Raw genomic sequence first — 14131 nt, 5'->3', positions numbered from 1 at the left:
GGGGGGGGGGGGGGGGGGGGGCGCCTGGGGCCCGGGGGGCGGGGGGGGGGGGGGTTAGGGGCCCTCTCAAAAAAAAAAAAAAAACAAAAACGTAGCAGTCTATCAAAATGTTAAAGGTTGCCTCATTCCTAAAATTAAAAATGATATCAGGAGGGAGAGGAAGCAAATGCGGGGGGGGGGGTCCTTTGCCAATGGAAACCCTAACCCAACCGGCACCAAGTCAGGAACAAGGATTGATGATCTCTGAGACAAACCCCCAAAACTGCCACACCATGCCCACTGCCACTACACCTGTGGGCCTGTGCAGGCATAGCTCTACCTTTTGACGGCCTTGGGTTTGCAGGGTTTGAAGCATGGCAGCTCACACAGCTGTGCAGGGGGCAGCGGAAGCCTCGGCTCTCAAACACAGTCAGAGGGAATTTCCTTACACAGGTCTCGTGGTAAAACTTCCCACACTGAGTCACAACACAGCGCTTAACGTCTGTCTTGCTCTCCTTACACACAAAACACGAGTGAATCCCTAACAAATGTTAAAGAAAGTGGTGGAGAGAGAAGAGCAAACAATAAGAATTAAATTACAGTTTTAAGCCACTAAATCCAGCAACTCTTCTGTGGAGGCAGCCTCTGTTGCTAAAGCATCTGGCTGTTTCCAACCTAGCTGACTACTCCAAGCATTCTTTAGGAAAAAAGTCCAGCCATCAAGAGTTACCTTGGTATGATCTAAGCTCTAGCTTCACCTCAAACACAGGGAAGCTATACTTGGCAGTCTAGCTGGAAGGCTCACTAATGGGAAGAGCTCATGGGAAGGTGCCTCTGAAGAAAGGCTCATCCCCTTCAGGAGCAGCCAGCCAGCTCATGGCCCTTCATGATCACTGGCAGATACCCTCAGAGGGGAGGAGCTGCTGCCAAGCTGCCTTGGCTCAGAACTCTCGCGGCATCTCCTTGACCCAAGATGTTTTCTGACAAGAGCCAGGAAAGCCCTCAGGACTGCAAAGTAGACAGGAAGGGCAGTGGCCGTGCAGCCCATCTACCCACCACACCCTTGACTGCAGTGAAACCTGATGTGGCAACGTGCCAGTAGAACTAAAGCTCTGGCTGCCCAGGGAGAGCTTGCAACTGCTCTTCTGCTGAATGGAAGGAAGCTCAAATAGACGCTGTGCCTTCGAGCCGAACCCCATGCTCCTATGAACTCTAACATTCTGTGACCCATGATCACCTGCACTAGGCGTGACCCACAATGGCTGCCTCATAGATAAAATAAGGCTTAGGTCGACCAATGGGAAGGGCGTGGTGAAGCCCACAACTGCTATCCTATCACTCAGCCAGAGGTCTCACAGAAGCAGAAACGCCCACACCTGACATAGACGCACCAGGGCACATGCAAGCACGGCCCAAACCATAGAGCTCATGGGACCTCTGGGAGGCAGGAGGGAGGAAGCCTGTTCTCCACTGGTGTCTAAGGAGAGATGTGTGAAGAGAGAGCAGGGGTGGTGGTGAGCAGCAACACTGCCACACCGGGGACACCCTGGAGGCTTCCAAACTTGCCTGAGGTGCACTCGCTGCAGGTGAACCTCCCCTCTGGTCTCCGGGAAAGCCCAAGGCAGGAGAGGTGGAAAGCGCCACAGCAGGGGCCTTCGCACAGTAGGAGGCTGCCTGTCTTCTCACACAGCTGTGGGGGCAAAAGGTGATATGAGCTCCCAGCACCATCCCTTCTGCACTCTTCTTACTACAAGGGGACAGTTGATTCTGTCTCTAGTGGCAGAAAACTCCCATTCTGCTACTCAGAGAAATATAACCACAGGTGTCTAGTGAAATGCCTGACTTAAGCAAAACCCATGATAAATACAGTGTCAAATCAAAACCAGATGACATGTTACTGACAGGAGTCCTTCAGCAATGGCAAAGGAAAACAACAGGATCAAACCCCAAAGGTCAGTTCAGTGCCTATAGCACAGTGGTCACATGCCAGCCACATACACCAAGAGTGGCAGGTTTGAACCCAGCCCAGGCCAGCTAAACAACAACAACAACAAAATAGCCAGGCATTGTGGCAGGCACCTGTAGTCCCAGCTACTTAGGAGGCTGAGGCAAGAGAATCGTTTAAGCCCAAGAATTAAACCCACAGCACATTTCTGTAAGAAATCAAAGTCATTGCAGCACAGGTGATAGGCATGGAGCCGGCTGCAGAGGTGCTGGGCTGGCACTCCTCACGCATCACCAGCCCTGCAGAGGAGGTCTGATTTATCCGTACCTTCTAGATGTAGGAGGGGCTGAAGCAGAGAGCTGAGATGACCTAGCCCAAGGCACTGTGCCCACACAAGGCGGGGCAGCAGAGGCAGGATGCTGCCCCAGGCACAGGTCTGCACAGGTGATAGCCACCTTAGCCATGACCTGGCCTACCCGGGGATATCAGCAGTAACATCTGAACATCAATCAGCCTGCCACCTCTCCTCTGCTAGCATGACTTTTACGTGTGTGTTCTATGACATATGTACAAAGCATACATCTTGCATGTGAACAGGATGCTAGCTGAGGCAACCTAGTCCTGGGACTCTGCTGGCAGTCTAGCCCCTTCTGAACAGAGCTGTAAGAGAGGGTAGGGCTGGGAAGGGCTGGGAGGGAGGACAGCAGACACACAGCCTGGCTCTGCCACACCCACAGCCCTCGGCAGGTGCCAACACAAACAGGGCAGACACTGCCTTCCCCTCACCTGACACACGTACTCCTTTTTGGCAGTCATTCCTCGCTCGGACTTTTTAGACGAGATGGACACTTCAGTCTGTGTTTCATCTGCACTTTCATATGGGGACTCCGAAGGCTCATCTCCTGGGCTGTCCGAGACCTGGAGGTGAAGGAGGTGGACGACAGTTCACTAGTCGCAGAGACAGTGGGTGGTCGCCCTTCTAGAGACCTCGCCCTGCCCAGCCTCATCTCCTAGAGTTTCTCTCAGCACCTGTCATTGCCAGTGACCCCAGCATCAACTTCTTTTTGTGACAATACAACTTGTTGATTAATCTGTGTAGAAAATTCAAAAATAAACTTTACCCTACTCAACATTTAGTAAACATATGTATATATTAGGCATATTCCTTTAAAAAGTAACTTATGAGAATCCAATTTGTTCTAGGAAGTGAACTAAGACCGCCTTTGGGATCAAGAGTCTTGATCTTTTCTTAACCCAACTGTTCAGGTCCTACTATTTTTAGGTAAGAAAAACATGTTAATACCAAATGAATTTTTAAAGAAACCAAGATGAAGTGTCAAACATAAAGTCTCATCAGGTGACTGTGCTATCCCCCTGCTGCCTAGGTGGAAACCACGGGCCCTTCCAGATGCCGACCCAGAGGCCAGGTCTTCACTCTTCTTCCTCCACTGCCGCATCTCCCTGATACTTCCTTAGTTCATTCATTCCTGCCCAACAGAGCAGTTAGGCGGGAAAAAGGAAGAAAACATATGGCCTACTTTGCTAACATTTCAGTGTAAGTAAAAGGCCTGGGAGAAAGATGTAGCATCTCTGAATAAATGGGATGATTTTCAGGCTGTGCAGCACCCATCTCTCCTCCATTTAACACAGATGATTTAAGACCAGGCCTGAGCCTCACCCTCACTGCACACACCATCGCACCCTCCCCCGGACAATCAGCATCAATAAATGTTCAAATGGTTAAAATAGAAAACCCTCTTGTCTGTCAAATTCAGGTGTTAAAAAAAATTGGTTTTTATTTGATGTTAGGTAAATGTCAAAATTGAATTTTAGAGATGAAACAGATCCAAAGTATCAATTCTATTCCTGTCACCTCAATATTCACAACAAGTAATTCTATTACAGGCTTATTTGCCAACGAACATAAAGCTAAAAGTTGCAATAGGTTCTGCATTAAAAAACAAGAATGAACCTTCCAGGGATTCTGACCAATTCTGTAGCCTTATCAGTGAGCTTTTCCCAGATTTGGTTCATAGAAATTATAGGATGCAATGGAAGAAAAAAAATTGAAAATAAACACAGGAGGTTTTGTTGACTTAAAATTAGTGTAAAGACAGCCGACTTCTTCCTTGGGCTCCTAGATCTGACTGGCAAATGGGCTGTTCTTCCAGCTTCACTAGACACGTCTGATACCAGCACAGCCTAAAGAAAGTGGCCTTTTAAACTGGATTTCCTCACCTGGTCAGGAAGATGGAAATAGCAGCATGCCCGACACTAAATCAGCCCAGGGCCCCACGGCGAGGCTCTGCCACTTCGAGGCCGCAGCCCTTCCTCGAAGCCAGCTCACTTCCTGCGCTGTGACGTTAATATCCACAAAGGCCATTTGAAATATCTTAGTTCAAACCCCAAATCTAATATGTCCAGCACATACAGGGTCACAGGAGGGGGCAAGCACTTCTGAGGTGGCACTGGGGGGCCCTGGGGCAATGGGAAGCAGCAGCCTCCCTGTCTGGTTAGGGCCCCCACTCAGAGCTGCCCACATGGCCACCTGAGGCTGACCCTTGTGTCTTATGAAGGAACCATGGGGTGTGGGAAGGGGCCACTTGGGCTCAAGGAAAGACAGCCCGTGCACTACCACGAACCCACGTTCTTCCCTTCATGTGGTTGGAACAAACTGAAAAGCTAAAAAAGAGGGAAAAAAATGCATGGAGAGGAAGACAGAAAACACAAACCAGTCCTGGATCAGAGGAAGGAACAGCACCTTTTATTTAAGATTTACAGAAAAAGTTAGCACGTTTCCACTTGGAGATATTTACTAAATTAACAAAGTCTGTTTGAGGAAATAAACACTGAAATACATATTTGAATGGAAATATAAATGTTAACGACACACATGAGGCTCGTTTCCTGATTGGGGTCTGAGACCCACATACAGAATACAGACCTTACAACATTACAGTTCATGACACAGATTGCAGAAGGCCCGACGTTCACCCACACACCCCTTCCCAGCAACTGCACAGAAACTAGCCACAGTCGGGAGGATCAACTCTGCAGTCAGCAGAGCCCTCACGCAAGAAAGCACAAGGCAGTGCGCAAGGACCTCACTCCAGCGGCAGGCGCCACCTCCACGCCCCGGGGACATGACTCACTTGGAGATGCCATGTGTGGACGTGGCACGTTCCACCTGTGCGGTCCCAACACAGTCCCAGATCTCAGTCTGGACATCTATGATCTATTCCATATCCAACAGGGTGCATTGGAAAGAAAAGTGCAGCAACTGAATGGACAGAGACTGTCAAGATTTTCCCGTCGCTTCCCACGTCCACCACGGCCACGTTTGTGGCATCGATTTCCGAGCAGCTTAGTTCCTGACTTTTGAAAGTTTTCTTGAGTCTGAAAATACTTTCTCCACTCTCTACTCAGTATGAGATAGACCGAGTTGCCTAGTTGCCTTAGAAATACATTCCTTCAGGGCAGGGAAAGCAGTTTCCTTGGTATTACAGGGACTTTTCAGCATGATGTTACCCAGTTTAATAATGCAGCCTAGGGCACACATTCCAACCAACTGCTAGAAGCCACGTGGCTGTTCAGGGGGACTTATATGAATTGCAGTCAAGTGCCACAGCCATGACTGCAAAGCAGGTCCCTACTCTTCAGAGTGGTGTCATACAAATTGTTTTTGTTTTTCACAAAATAAATCCCTTCACAACTTGAACGCTACATCATTTTAAAAATACAATTACAGACCTTGAACAACAAATATTTCTATAAACCAACATTATTTTCATGTTTAAGTTAGGCTTTTGTAAAGGAAGAAACTGATAACTAGAAGTACTACTTCCACACAGTGTTTTGGATTTACAAGTAATAATAACCCTGTGCTCAGCAGCTTTAATGAGTTTAAAATGAACTTTAAAAACTAATCTCAAATAGGTCTTCCAAGTCAACATCACAGTGAAATATCATAGTGGAGTTAAAATAATTTTAAAATAAGTCAATCATCATCTAAAATACTATAATTCATAATTTTTTTTATTAAAATGACCCTTCTAGATTACATAGACTAGAATCCTCCTAGGTACCCTCAATTCTAGGGTTAGGGCAAAGTGTGAGTCATTGAGAACATGAAAACTCTCCAGTTCACAGAATGTCATTGTGCTTTACAATTGTCTTCTAACCTATATGGGCTTCTGTGTCATTCCACAGCCCCAAGAAGGTGGCCAAGTGGTGGCTGTGGCTGCAAAGTCAGACCATGCCCTTGTCAGAGGTAAAATGAGTCTTTAAAATGTCCTATCAACCCAGCTTTGTCTCAACTGTGCCCTGAGCACTGGACATCCATGGGGAGTGCTCTTGAGAGGGACCTAGTCTGGCCAGCTGCAAGTAACAGGCTGTGCACGGTCCATGGAGGACTTGAAAAGGATGACAAAACAGCCTATTTCCCCCACCCCTACTTCCTCCAGCTTGGCCAAGACACCTGCTCCCCACCTCAATCATTTCTTAATAACACAATACATCTAGTTAGCATACTCAAAATATTGGCAAAGAATTATATGCAAAAAGCCCAGCAAGTACAGATTTTCTATAGCAACTAGAAAAAATTATAAATGTAGATCTAACCTGTAACCATGTATTCACAAAAGTCTCTAACAAGATAAGGCCTGTTGGGTTCCTGGAGGGAGGCCCTCACCCTTCCAGCAGAAGGAATAAGATGAATAAGAAAATCACAATTTTCTACCTACTAAAGATATTCCATTTTATTTATTTATTTATTTTTAGAATAGTCAATTTTATATCACTTGCAGTTAAGTTAATAGTAATTTCTACTATTCTAGGTAAAACAAGAACAATACCTAAAAGGGCTCAAAATCACTTTTGTTGACCAAAAATCCTTATATAGGATTCAGTATATTTAAAAAATAAAATAAAATAAAACTCTAAAAGTTAGTAACAAGCCATTAACAGCTCTGAGAGCATTCTGGGTAGCCTTTTCTAATGAGATAGTGGGATTTTGGTTTCTCCAGCAAAAAACTATAATTTAGCTTTATAATCTTAAAGATAAACAGCAGTCCTCAGCAATTACTTTTTCTGTGTATAGATTTTTTTAAAACTAGGGTGATGAACCTATTGATTTTAGAAACATAAAATGCTACAGTTTCATACTAAGTCAAAAAGGCTGTTGCTCAGTCTGTGTACAAAGCCTACGTGGCCAGAAAGATCTTTAAAATAAAGTTTAAAGTGGACAGATGTTTGAGAAGAATGCTATATCAGATATCAAGTCAAGTGTGACACATCAGGAAAAGAAATGAAGCAAACCTGCTAAAGTCAGAACCATCTTATTTTTCACTCTTCACTATCAGACAGGCTTCTCTCCAGTGAAGGGAGACCTTGAGTCAGAGCAGCCTTCCAACACAGCTTAAACCCATACAGAACTGGCACCAGTCCTACCACTGAACCACAATGCCTGTTCCTATTTGACTGGATGAAATGAACCAAGGACTTTCCTCTCCCTGGGAAACATCCTTACCCCCTGAAGGTGGACAAGGTCACAGCTCAGCCTTGCCACAGCAGGCAGGTCACATACCCACTGCAAGCTTTGGGCAAGAACCTTCTCGAGGGCATCTTCTAATCATTTTAATTTTATGTAAATCCACAGCAAGTTTGTTTTTGAACTAGATGCAAATTTATATTCATGTTCTTTTTACAAACGTTTCTGTGATAGACTCTCAGCAGGTGGCAGAGCCCTTCCCCAGCAGGCTGGCATTTGTTCTGCCCAGCCCTGCCGTCTGGCCACTCTTAAACACCTTTGGGCACAGATCTTAGGCAAGGAGGTCAGGGCCAAGAGATCATGGGGTCTCTCAAACTTGTTCCTGACAGTTCAGGTCTCACACCAAGTTTTCTTCTTCCTTTACCCACGTATCTTCAGCTGTTAACATCTTCCACCACATAAGCCTTTCAAAATAGTCCCTGCTTTCGGCTCCCCAATTCCTACACACCCCATCTTAAATCTTCCTCTGCATCTGTGTGAACTATTCCACCCAAAACCATGGAATTAGATGTGCCTGAAGCATAAGGCCTCACCAGGATGACCAGGCCAGTCTCTCCCTTGGGAGAAACAAGCCAAACCTCCTCAGAGATGGCAGGCCTGGTGGACTCCTCGCTCCCACCCAGGACTCCCTGCAGTGCAGAGTGCCCTCTGACTTCTACCATACCCTTCCTTGTCATGAAATTCCACTTTGATTTCTTGTTAATTTTTAGGAACATTCTCATTATTTCAGAGAATGTTCCTAGAGATTGCCTAGAATAATGCCTAGAATTATTTCAGTTGGCAGATGGAACACAATAGATACAATGTATACTGAATAGAGTCCTGAGACACCACCACGCCTATAGTCACATGGCTGAGAAAGACACTTGACTTCTGATAAGAGAAAGAAATCCTACAGCAGGTGGGGTACTTTTAGATGTGGCCATTTAAAGACTTAACAGCCCCGTAGCTCTCAGATCTGTCTTAGAAAAACAACACAGGACCCTACTGCTCCCATGTGCAGCACCCTCCCGCCCAAATGGTGCTCCATCACAATGGGGCGCTTTCATTTTTAGAACAGCTATAATCTAAACTTTTATATGGTGTAACCAGTTTTCACCTCTTGCAAATGCCTGTGTTTTTTTTTTTTTTTTTTGTAGAGACAGAGTCTTACTTTGTTGCGCTCAGTAGAGTGCTGTAGCATCACAGCTCACAGCAACCTCCAATTCTGGGCTTAGGTGATTCTCTTGCCTCAGCCTCCCAAGTAGCTGGAACTACAGGCGCCCGCCAAAATGCCCGGCTATTTGTTGCAGTTTGGTCCAGGGCCAAGTTTGAACCCACCACGCTTGTTATATGAGGCTGGCACCATATTCACTGAGCCACAGGTATTGTCCCAGATGCCTCAGTTTTTATAACAGCTACCTCCCCGCATCAGCACAAACATGGTGTATGAAAGATGGTCTGAAGCAAATCCAAAGGGATCACCAAAATGGCTGTGTGAGCAACACAAGCAAAGTCGTCTACACAACAACAGGAAGTTCAAATCCAAAATGGTTGTGTGGGGCTCAGTGCCCATAACTCAGTGGCTAGGGCACCAGCCACATACACTGGAGATGATGGGTTTGAATCCAGCCTGGGCCAGCTAAACAACAATGACAACTACAACCAAAAAATATCTGGGCGTTGTGGCAGGTGCCTGTAGTCCCAGCTACTTGGGAGGCTGAGGCAAGAGAATCGCTTAAACTCAAGAGTTTGAGGTTGCTGTGAGTTATGATGCCAAACACTCTACTAAGGGTTTTTGAGACTCTGTCTCAAAAAAAAAAAAAAAAAAAAAAGGCTGTATGAATGACATGAGCAAAGTCATCTACACAATGGCAAGTTCACATGTTGTAAGGCTAGACTGCCTTACAGTTGTTATGTTGATGTTTCTAGGAAATGAAGGAATTCCATATTAAACTTGTAGCATAATGAATTTCTGTACTCGTGGTGGACACACTCCTGCTCCTGCCTAACTTCTTTCCAACAAGAGCGCCTTTTCCACTCACTGCTCCTCAGTGGTGAGACCACAAGTGGGATGGTTCACTGCAGAGTAGGGAGTATACCTGCCCCTGCCTACCTGGTCACCCTCCAGATGTCCCGAAGGGTGCTGCCTCCCAGTCAGGACAGACTACATAACTCCCACACTAGCCCTCCAGGCCCAGCTGAGGCTGACTTTTTGCCACTCTGCACACACCACTCACCCATTCTGAAGGGTTTCCCTTCGCCTAGAACCTAGGCCACGGCTGAATTCTCATGAATATGTACACATGGGCTAGCTGGCTAGCTACCCACTTAAAAGTCATCATGCTGTCATCTCAGATGAAATCCCATAATTCTTGCCAAAAGTCTTTCAGACTAGAGTCTTCACTTTGGGTGACCACTTCCTGAACCAGGGCCATTTTTATGTCATTTTTTTCTATATCTTTAAATTCAGTGATTTTTCTTTGAGAATTATAATTACTCTTAAGCTTTTTCATATCCTTTAGGGACAGTCCAACTTAGATTGCTCCTAGGCACCATATCCCACAACACCGAGCACAGCCAACAGAGCAGCCCAGCCACACTGTCCAGCGCCCTGCAGTGCCACAAAAACCAACCCAGCGCTCTGCCACTTCTGGGTTTACTGTCCCCACATGCATAATGCAGTCTAGAGGACCACTCTTCATGCCAAAGCAAAATTTATACTTGTGGATAAAAACAGAATGATGGCGATTTTATTATTTTTATTGTTAGAACCATTACTGTCACAACGCGAACCACAGAGTCCTTGCCAGGCATAGGCGCCCTAAGCGTGTTACATGCGTTACATCACTTAATGGTTTAGAAAAGAAGTATTAGTCAGGAAGTTTCACTAAAGGTAAAACACAGCTGAAGCATGTGCTGGGAATGAGCCGCTGGCTGCCCACGTGGCCCTGTGACTGGCATGCATTCTGCATCTACGGCTACAAGGCAAGTGCAGCCTCCTCCTCTCCATGCAAACATGCGGACGCCTGGGGCATGGCACCAGGCTGCTCACCCAAGATTAAGACACTGAAACATGAGGGCTCATGTTCTAGAAAAGCAACTAATGAAGTGGCTGGTATAAACAATCTGGTTATAGAATCCTTAGATATATATATCCGTTCTTCAATCAAAAGAATTAAATGGTTCACAATGATACTGTAAATGGTATTTTTTCCTAAAAATTTACTACATCTAGTGTCATAGTAAAACTGTTTAGTAAAAAAGGACAGAATCAAAACTCTTCCTGCCTTTTACACTGGAAATTAGTATCTACAGTCTTGAATACATTTCATTGGAATGAGAATAGTTAACAGAGACCCTTTAATGTGTTGTCTGTTCTTTGTTTTTAAAGGTACAGATGCTGACACTTTCCAATAAAAATTCAGTAGGTTATGAACCAAAGGAGAAAACTATCTCTAATAGGACCACCCCTTCTGTGCAGTGTCACTGCTGCAGCTCTGGACAGCCCTTGATTGAAGGGGCTGCTTTTCAACTGAAATCTACATTGACCATTGGAATATGAATGTGTTTCTATTATGAGATGAATGTGATTGAGTAAATGGCCTTGATTAGGTATCTTACCTTGGTCTTAAAATTTGTTATCTGTTTTCTTCATTGTATGTGTTTATTAATACCAGTAAAAACAGATTATCACACATCTTCCATATAATGATTGTGATAGAAATGTCACTTAGTGTGTACGATGATACACCACCTGCAGCAGGCATCTTGGAATATTACATCATTTTAAGTGCAGTACAGGGCAGCTGAGTTCAAATCCAACTTGACTGATGTGGGCTCCCATAAAAGCTGTTACCAGTGAAGGCGAAAAAAATAAGAATTTGCTCTACTAAGGGAATAAGAAATGAAGTTACAAAACACTTAAATCACATTAATTCCTTCACAGGCCTTTGTCATGCAAGTGTGCAATTTCTCTTCATTGGTGTGAGGTAGCACCATGTAATAATTAATCTAATATAAATTTTATTTATCATATATACCTTTTTCAAGAGGAATTTAAACCACAACATGACCTAAAATGTCTCAAAATACCAATCTTATGAAAATATCTTATTTCAATCAAGTGTGATGAAAGGAAATATAAACATGCAAAAGGTATGTGACCCAAATAGGGGATCAGTCAAACCCCCCAAAAGCAATTCCCATGGTCATTTAACATCATGTCAGAACCAGGCCCAGCAGTGTTTTGTTTTGTTTTTTAAGTAACACTACACTTTGCCTCGTGAGCTAACAGGCATTCAGCATTATACACAATGCAAACATTTATTACAGCTCAGTAGTGTTAATACATAACAGATAAGCCTACCTGTTTGCCTAAAGTTGTTTTAATTAACAGTATAATTCTGTAAAAATGAACTTTAATGTAAAATTTATATAAGCCATACAAAAGTAGCTTAATGGAAATGTCTCATAATTTGGTGTTGTTCTAAGGAACATAATGCATACTATGGGATCTGTGCCTTACCTTCAAAATGTAAAAGGTATACAAATTTAATGTATTTAATGTTTGATATAAGTGTATTTAATTAATCTATACCCCAAAGAATTTATAATCAATTAAGTCTAATGATTATAAAATACTTCGTCTAAGTTTCCCCATGCTCAGAACTGTTTAGGCCAGAAAGGTCAAACAGCCGCCTCACAGGCGCAGCCCTGAGAGCTCAGCCTCACCCTGCGTGTCAGCCTGTGCTACTCTAAACCAGAGCATTTGATAAACAGAATGTATGACCAGGAACCACCGATGGGATCTCAGTAGTCTCAGTGCTCTTCCTTTTGTACCTACAACAGTGTAAGTAAAAAATCACCGAGATAAGTGAACCAAAATATGATGCAAAACAAACAAAGAAAATAAAAAAACCTCATTAAAAATGTTTTAAACAAAAATGCCAACTTAAATCAAAGGGTCTAGGAATGAAAACTTCTTATTTTTAATATTCTCTTTTTCAGAATTGTAGACTACCTTTTGTTTAATTTCCTAGGATAATAACCTGAACTTGGACAAGAAGTAAAGAAAAATAATTTGCATAAATTTTGCCTTTTCATGTTTCAGTAAGCTCTAGAAGTTCAGTAAGGAATTCTTACTGCATGTTCTCAAATCTGCCCAAATAGAAGAAATGCTTAGTTATCTACACATATCAAACTATAGGCAAGCCCCAGTCCCACATACGTGAGCAGCTCCTGACACTACTGAGTTTGTCTGAGCCACTAAAGAAATGTCCACTTAGAGGAGTTGTTTCTGTTTGCACCAACACTGAGGGTTCACAGCGGCGAGGGGAAGCACTGGGCACCTTCACACCTAAGAGGCCTACATGTCCCCTAATGGGGGAGTCAGCTGAAGCATATCCCACCCCTCCCTGGGGACCATGCAGAGCCCAGGTCTGAAGTGCTGCCCCCTTTGACCCAGCAAAACTAAAGGGCCTATCCAACCTCTGCCTGACTACCTTGCTCCAAAAAGGCCCATTTCTTCATAAATATTATAAAAACAGGACTCATGTCCACAATGAGAAAAACAGAATCACAGGGAACAAAGTAACAAGAAATTAAAACTTCAAAGCAAACTCCATGAAGATCAGGAAACTAAAACTACCTCTGGACAAAAAAGTGGTCAATTGTAGATTCTGTGGCTGTTTTTTGTTTTGTTTTGCAATGGCAAAGACTCTAGATCTGATAATAAAAATCTAGATGCCATTTTACAATGATAGCAGGTAACTGCCACAAATAGCTATTATTTTGCTATCATACATTTCGCAAGTCCAGAAAAGAGGAGTCATATCATATTACAATGGTAGTTCTGACTCACCTCAACACTCAAGTAACTGAGAATATACCAGAATTTAAAGGACCAAAGACATGGACCCAAAGCTGTGGAACACATGAGGACAAAGAAATCTCTGGCTTCCACCACAATCCTCGGTCTAGAAGCCACAGGAGTTAGGTGTGGCATGTAAGCTGCCCTTCACCCCACCATCTGAATGCACAATTACCAGTGTCAGCTCAAATGACACAGTGTGTCCTGGTAGAACCAACACGCATTTAACTTTCATGTGAAAACTTCGTGTGAGGACTATATAAAACACATTTTAAAGACAGATTTCAAGAACAATTAACTGCATCAAGACTGAAGTATACAGGAACATGTACACATACACTATGTGTATTTATATTTAAAGTGCTCAAATAGACTCAAATAATGTACTATATTTTTCCATTTCATGAATTTTAGATAGTTAAGAGGACCTATAACTCACCTATGTTTATGGAAAACACCAATGTTATGCTTATTAAGTCTGACCCTTTACTCACATTGCAACTTTGTAGCTAAGTAGCTGGCCTTCGTATGAATACCATGGTTACCATCATGATTATCATCATTATTATTTTACCTCATTCTCAGTTAAGGATGCAGAAGGAGATGAACTTTTGCTAAACCCAAGAGCTGAAGACGCTGTCGCAGAAGCCCGATTTCGCTTCTTCAGTGGTTTACATGCATCAGACAGATTTTTCGTTGCTGTAAAATAATTTTGGTTTATAAAGTTTTACATCTTAAACCCTCAATGTCTTTACTGCTTTAAAATTATCCCTCAAGGCTCGGCGCCTGTGGCTCAAGCGGCTAAGGC

At 43.7% G+C, this 14131-nt stretch overlaps 1 protein-coding gene across 1 annotated transcript in view; it reads right to left on the bottom strand.

Moving 5' to 3' along the window:
- NSD2 (nuclear receptor binding SET domain protein 2) overlaps nucleotides 1–14131 on the bottom strand; it is a 115263-nt gene that overhangs the window by 32852 nt on the left and 68280 nt on the right. Inside the window, 4 exon segments of the mRNA XM_003801124.3 lie at nucleotides 320–520; nucleotides 1546–1669; nucleotides 2711–2842; nucleotides 13898–14022. Coding sequence (XP_003801172.1) covers nucleotides 320–520; nucleotides 1546–1669; nucleotides 2711–2842; nucleotides 13898–14022 — 582 coding nt within the window.

Source organism: Otolemur garnettii, unplaced genomic scaffold (assembly GCF_000181295.1).
Source record: "Otolemur garnettii isolate 467f Iridium unplaced genomic scaffold, OtoGar3 scaffold00198, whole genome shotgun sequence".
NCBI classification, from domain to species: Eukaryota; Metazoa; Chordata; class Mammalia; order Primates; family Galagidae; genus Otolemur; species Otolemur garnettii.
The sequence above is the reverse complement of the archived record's forward strand: the minus strand, read 5'-3'. Positions and strand labels throughout refer to the sequence as shown.